Source organism: Sarcophilus harrisii, chromosome 4 (genome assembly GCF_902635505.1).
Source record: "Sarcophilus harrisii chromosome 4, mSarHar1.11, whole genome shotgun sequence".
Lineage (NCBI taxonomy): Eukaryota > Metazoa > Chordata > Mammalia > Dasyuromorphia > Dasyuridae > Sarcophilus > Sarcophilus harrisii.
Window position 1 is genome coordinate 331,326,414 of NC_045429.1, and position 7,166 is coordinate 331,333,579.

The window sequence follows — 7,166 nt, forward strand, 5'->3', positions numbered from 1 at the left end:
GCTAGTGCTCTCTCCACTGTGCCACCCGGCTGCCCCCAGAAATTGGAATTTCTGGAGACTCCTGATCCAAAGAAGCATTCCACTGGTCACTGGCTATCATGCTGACCGAAGCAGAGGTATATCCAAGACCCAGTTGGTCAGTATTTTGAGGTGCCTTCCAGATCTCTACAGCTACCATTATGGTCTCAAGGCATAGTGTTCCTCAGGCTGTAGTTTCCTTATCTTACCATCCTCCTGCCTCTATAGAATGGACAATCTGATACAATTTGAATGGGTTATTACTATCACTATCACCATAGTGACTACTACCTTGTAGATTGATGCAACTGGTCCATCAAACTGGAGGCCTTGAGAAAAAATAGAAGAGAGGACAAAGATAGAAATCAGAGCAGCTACCAGTGGTTTCTTTGCTCTTCTTGAAATTTTTTTCTCAATTAACATTTTTTGTTCTTCCTCACCTCCTTCCCCTCTCATCCAATGAAAAACAAAACAAAACAAAACCCTTGTAATAGACTAGCTAAACAAATTCTCACATTGGCCATATCCAAAAATAACTGACCTTTGGATTCAGTTTGAATCTTGAGTCCATCACTTTTGTGTCAAGACAATAATGGATTCATTTACTTTCCTGGCAAACATGATATGAGGCAGATAGTAATTAGAACTGAAAAAAAAATTAAGTACTTTTCCATTTTCAATGAAGGAAAAAGAGAAGCTCATAGCTCATTCCACTCCTCTCGCATGTAATATGTCTTCCTGCAAGAAGTAAAGGGGAGGGTCAGTTGGAGGGGCAGTGGACAGAACACTGACCCTGGAGTCAGAAGGTCCCGAGCTCAAATACAGCTTCAGACACTTAACACTTCCTAGCTGTGGGACCAGCTAGGCACTTAACCCCAACAGCCTCAAAAAATAAATAAATAAAGGGAAATTCTTTAAAACTTCCCCTTCCCTTCAGCAGATTTTACATGGAGGGCCTGAAGTAGCCAATAGGAAATGGATATACTCTGTCGATTTTCTCATCAATAAAATTGGGATGACAAAAACACTCACCTCCCCTGATTGTTGTGAGGATCAAGTGAAATAATAATTGTAAAGTGCTTTGCATAGTTTCTTGCACATAATAAGTATCATATAAGCATTAGCTATTATTAAATCACAGATGGATCATCATCTGGATTAATCAAGGAGTTTCCTAAAAAGGAGCTATCTAATACACACACACACACACACACACACACATATATAGCATACTGATTGCTGTAAGAAATAATGAAAGATGTAGGGAAACTTGAAAAAACTTGAATGAACTGATGCAGAGTAGTTCCTTGCACATAATAAGTATGATATAAATGTTAGCTATTATTAAATCACAGATGGATCATGATCTGAGTTAATCCAAGGAGTTTCCCTAAAAAGGAGTTGTCTAAACATATACATATAAAATATACTTACTGACTGCTGTAAGAAATAATGAAAAATATAGAGAAACTTGAAAAAACTTGTATGAACTAATGCAGAGTAAAGTAAGCAGAACATGAACTTCTACAATAATACTATTGTGAAAAAAATTAACAATTTTGAAAAACTTAAGAACTCTCATCATGCAATGACTAATCCTGATTCCAAAAGGCTGATGCTGAAACATGCTACCCATCTCTTGACAGAGAGATGATGGACTAATATGCAAAATGAGATACACATCTTTTGTTATTATTGTGGTTGTTGTTTAGTCAATTATTTGGATACAACTCTTCATGACTTCATTTGGAGGTTTTTTGTCAAAGATACTGCAGTTTTGCCATATCCTTCTCCAGCTCATTTTACAGATGAGGAGACCGAGGCACACAGGATTAAGTAACCTACCCAGAATCACACAGTTAGAGTCTAAAGCTGGATTTTCCCCTGACTCCAAGGCTGGAACTCTATCCACTGTGGCATCTAGATGCCCCACATTTGGACATGGTCAATGTGGGAACTTATTTTGCTTGACTATACACACTGTTAAAGGGGAATTGTTTTTCTTCTTTCTTTTTTCCAGTGAGTGTGGAGGAAAATAAATACATAAATAGAAAAATATATAAATGAGTGAATGAATGGATAGATAGATAGGTAGATTAAATGAATCAATGAATGGATGAATAGATGGATAAATGAAGCAAATTAATGAAGGGAAAATAAATAATTATTCACTGAAAAAATGAATTTAATTTGGAAGTTATATCCAATGTGTCTCTCAATGGGAAGTGTCTTTGGAATCTAATTTAGGAGCATCTGGCAGCTTTGTCACGCTGATCAATTCTGCTTTTTGCTATTAAGGGTAAAAATTATCAGCCCCCAGCCTGAAAAGAACTGTCTTTTCTTTCTCTAAATTAATTGTATGGCATATACATATTCCCTGAGATTTAAGTGAAAGAATGTAGGATCTACATCTCAAAGACTTTATGCTTGTTTCAAATAAATATATTCTATAATTCTATTCTATAATATTCTATATTATATAGAATATAATGGGCATGGGAGCAAAATGACGGTTAGCCTTGTCAACAAATAAACCATGTCAGCTAAGAAACTAAAAACCATACCTATTTCATAAACTACTAAAAAAATTCCCATGACTAAATTACAAATTAAATTACAAAAATAAATAACAAAATAAATAAATTACAAAAAAAATAAAATATAAAATAAATACAAACAAAGGCTCGTGTCCACTGTGACGGACCACAGCTCAGAGACTATTTTGTCTCTTTTTCTGCCTCCAAGACGACCTAAGAGCTTTCCTTGGAGAGAGATCTACAAGGAGCTGCCCCTGGGATGATGGCTAGAGAGCACGGTGGGCATTAGAGAGAAGCAGACGGCGGGCCCCACACCTACCTGGGATCACCACGGTGTGAAACGGCATCACCTCCACTCCATGGACCGGGTACCCAAAAGGGAGGTTGGGCTGAGCCAGCAGAGGCGGAGGGCGAGGGAGCCCTTCTCTGCTTGAGAGAAAGAAACCTTAACAGAATGGACTGCGATCTGCCTGCCCAAGAGCAGATTAAATAATTAGTTAGTTAATTAAGTGATTAAATGATCCTGTGGACAAAGCCCAGCCCCGTCTGAGGAAAAAGACATGATTCCCACCCACGCTGTTCTCAGCCACTCAGTTGTGTCCCGCTCTTTGTCCATGAATCACGCTCTCCATGAGGCTTCCTTGGCAAGGACACTGGAGTGGTTTGTTACTTCCTTCACCAAGGGATTAAGGCAAACATAAGTTAAGTGACTTGTCCAAGATCTCGTAGCCAATAAGTGTCTGAGACAGGATTTAAACTCAGGTCTTCCTGGGCGTGGTCTCTACTCTTGAGCAGCAACAGTGGGTACAATGGCTAAAGGATTGGGTATGGAATGTGGAAGATCTGAGTTCAAATCCAGCCTCATAAATTGACTAGCTGTGAAACTCTAGGCAAGTAACCACTGTCTGCTTCAGTTTCTGTGAAATGGGATTCATAATCTGCTTCCCAAGGTTGTTTTAAAAATCAAATGAGTCAATATTTGTAAAAAAACCAAAAAAACAAAAAACACTTAATACTATGCCTGGCATACAGCAGGTACTTAATAGATGCTTGTTTTCTTCCTATTAGAATCAGAATGACTTGAGTTCTAGACTGGCTCTGTTACTAATTTAGGATGTAATCCTGGCTAAGTCGTTTTCTCTCTCTGGGACTTGGTTTCCTCATCTTTAAAATGAAGAGTTTGGAATAGAAGACCTATAATATTCACTAATCTAAGTAGCTGGTGAAAGGAAGGGTATTGGTCCTGGACCTGGTTCAAATCCAGCTTCAGACACTAACTAGCTGTATAATCCTAAACAAGTCACTTAACAAGTGTCTGGCTCAGCTTTCTTATTTATTAAATGAGGATAATAATAGCACATGCCTACCTCCCAAGGATATTCTGAAAATAAAATGAGATGATATTTTAAAGCACTTTGCAAACCTTAAAGTACTGTGTAAATGCCAGTTATTTTTACTGTGATAAAGGCACGATCCTGATCTAAAGATATTTCTACAATTTACTTGTCTATTCATCAGTCTGAGCGATCAGTGAGAACAGATCTATTTCTTTTTTCCTGAGCTTTTCTCCCCTGACCCCCATAGTTTTACTCACAAAGGTATTAATCAGTGACTGAGGAGCTCTCTTAGAAATTTACACATAAGTAAATACACACATATGTAAATATTATACATTTTATGTGTGTATATGTATATTATGTGTGTGAGAGCATTTTATATTTACATGTATATACCATTACATTCAGAGAAACATGCAAATATAGATGCACCTATATATATGTGTGCACCTATATATATATATATATATATATGTGTATATACATATACACATACCCACACATATAAAATCAAGCCATCTGTACCTACAGAAGATTTAAATTCCCAAAGGTTTTTTTCTCTCTTCTCTCTCCCAAAGTTTCTTTTTCCCCCCCCCTTTTTTTTTTTTTTTTTGCCTTCTCCCCTGTTTCTCATTGATCTGATCCACTTTCACCAAGTATTTTAGAACAGAGACTGGATCCATGTACAGAACCTGAGAAAGGGGAAAGAGGATGCGTTATTAACATTTCCTCTCTTGGGGCTCTCCCAGAAGCCTGCTCCCAGGACAATAGGTCTGCTGTCCAAGACAAAGGTGATTCTACCCTGCCTGAAACACAATGTCTGACTCCATAGCCAATTCCTTTGTTTTCTATTTAAGTCCTTTCCTCCAGAATATAGACAGAATGATGCTGCAGAATATCCTATCCACATTACCTCCTCTGGAAGTGTTTAAACTCGACCTTTCTTCTTGCTTTTACTTCACTGAGGTCACTCCAGCTGTAGGCATTTTGATAATTGTAACTTTTTACCCCCTCCATGCCTTCACATGTACATTGCTTTTGGGGGAAAAAACTGAAGAAAGAAAAAGCTGAATTGTAAACATAGAAGTAGGAAAATCCAATACACCTACCTAGTCATTTATCTCCAAAATCAACAAATCAGCCAATGAACATTCATTAAGTACCTACTGTATTGTAAACTCTCTGTGAGGCACTGGGATCCAAAGACCAAAAAAATCAATCAATCAATCAACCAATAAACATTTATTAAGTGTTTATTATGTAATGATGATCAACTGTGAAAGGCTAAGCTACTCTAATCAATACAATGATCCATGACAATTCCAAATGGCTCATGATAAAAAATGCTGTACCCTTCCAGAGCGAGAACTGATGAACTCTTGAGTGCAGATTGACACATTTTTTCACTTGATTTTTCTTGCCTTTTTCTGACAACATAACAATCTGGAAATATATTTTGCATGACTTAGTATGTATGGGTAATGGGTGATGTATGTAATGGGTATTGTATTTCCTTCTCAATGGGGAGGGGAAGAGTTTGAGGGAGGGAGAGAATTTGGAACTGAAAATAAAATAAATTTCGTTTAAAAATGGGGAAGGTCTTTGTTTTTTCCCCAGTGATTAAATTCTTTTAAAATTTATGGACTAAAACAAGCATTTCCATAATAGTATGATAAAAAAAAAAGTTGATTGCACATGAAATTGCAATTCTATTATGTACTACTTAATATTCCTTTTAAATACATAATAAAATTATCATATAAATTCTTTTTTTTCTTCTCTCCTTCCTGCTCTGCCCTAGAGATGGCTACCATTAGATAAAAATATGTACATATGTATGTATATGTATATATAATTACACATGTAAAATCATTCTATATATAATTCAATTTATCAGTTCTTTCTCTAGATGTAGAAAGCATCTTCCTATGTCCTTTATAATCAAGTCATTCTTGTTTTTTATTAAAGCTTTTTATTTTCAAAACTTATGCATGGATAATTTCCAAAATTCACCCTTGCAAAATCTTGTATTCCAAATTTTTCCCATCCTTTCCCTCCTCACCCCCAGATGGCAAGTAATCTATGTTAAACATGTGCAATTTCAAGTCATTCTTAAAACAATATTGCTGTTACCATATATAACACTCTTAGTTCTGCTCACCATCTTCTTCACTATCTCGTGCAAGTCTATCCATATTTTTGCAAGATCATTGAGTTCATAATTTCTCATAGCACAGTACATTCCATCACAATCATATACTGCAACTTATTCAGTCATTCCTATGTACCAAGCACTGTAGCAAGAGCTAGATTTAGAAAAAGAGGCAAGAGACAATCCGTCTCTTCACATGGAGCTTATAATCTCATGGAGGCGACACATCATGCAACCAAATATATATAAAGCAAACTATACAGACAAATTGGACATGAGAGAAGGGGGGCATTGGAATTAAGAGGGGCTGTGGAAAATTTCCAGTAAGGGAATGGATTTTAGTTGGGACTCAAATGAAGAGCCTTCATCCTTAAGGAATTTATAGTCTACTGAAGAAAACAACATGTAAATGTGTAAATAAATACAAATATATTAGCCTAGTTGGTTAAAGTGAATATTGGTAACACCCTACTCTACTCCCAGGAACCATCCTCTACTTAAAAGAGAGAGAAACAGAGAGAGAGACCAAGAGACAGAAAGATAGAGACAGAGACAGAAACAGAGACAGAGAGAAACAGAAACAGAGACAGAGAGTCCCAGCATCTCCCACCCCATCACCACTATCAGTTACAACCAATTGTCACCAGTGGCAGGCAGGAGAAACAAGGCCCTCTGAGGAAGATTCTAGGAGACATACACTGAGTAGGCTAACCCACTGTCCATATCTGAGGATAACCTTTCCTCAGACCAGAGTCTCAGAGAGACTTTGGGCCTAAAGTCTCTGGAATAGCAGTGACCCCTAAAGTCAGTTAGAGCAAATTAGGTGGCACAGAGGATAGAATGACAAACTTCATCTTCCTGAGTGTAAATCTGGTCTTGATACTTACAAGCTGCATGATGCTGATCAAGCCACGTAACCTTGTTTGCCTCAGTTTTCTCATCTGTAAAATGAGCTGGAGAAGGAAATGCAAATCACGTGCCTCAGTTTCCTCATTTGCAAAATGAGCTAGAGGAGGAAATGGCAAGCCACCTGCCATATGATCCTAGATAGATCACTTAATCCTGCTTGCCTCAGTTTCCTCATCTGTAAAATGAACTGGAGAAGGAAATGGCAAACTACTT

General features: G+C 37.3%; 1 protein-coding gene across 1 annotated transcript in view; it reads right to left on the reverse strand.

Moving 5' to 3' along the window:
- Window positions 1–5,127, reverse strand: part of LOC100921350 (beta-1,4 N-acetylgalactosaminyltransferase 2) — a 39,350-nt gene extending 34,223 nt beyond the window's left edge. Inside the window, exons 1-3 of the mRNA XM_031966092.1 lie at window positions 4,806–5,127; window positions 2,875–2,981; window positions 310–347 (exon numbers count right to left, since the gene is read on the reverse strand). Of these exons, the coding sequence (XP_031821952.1) occupies window positions 310–347; window positions 2,875–2,981; window positions 4,806–4,909 (249 nt within the window). The 5' untranslated portion in view covers window positions 4,910–5,127. The remainder of the gene's footprint in view (window positions 1–309; window positions 348–2,874; window positions 2,982–4,805) is intronic.
- Window positions 5,128–7,166: the final 2,039 nt, after the last annotated feature.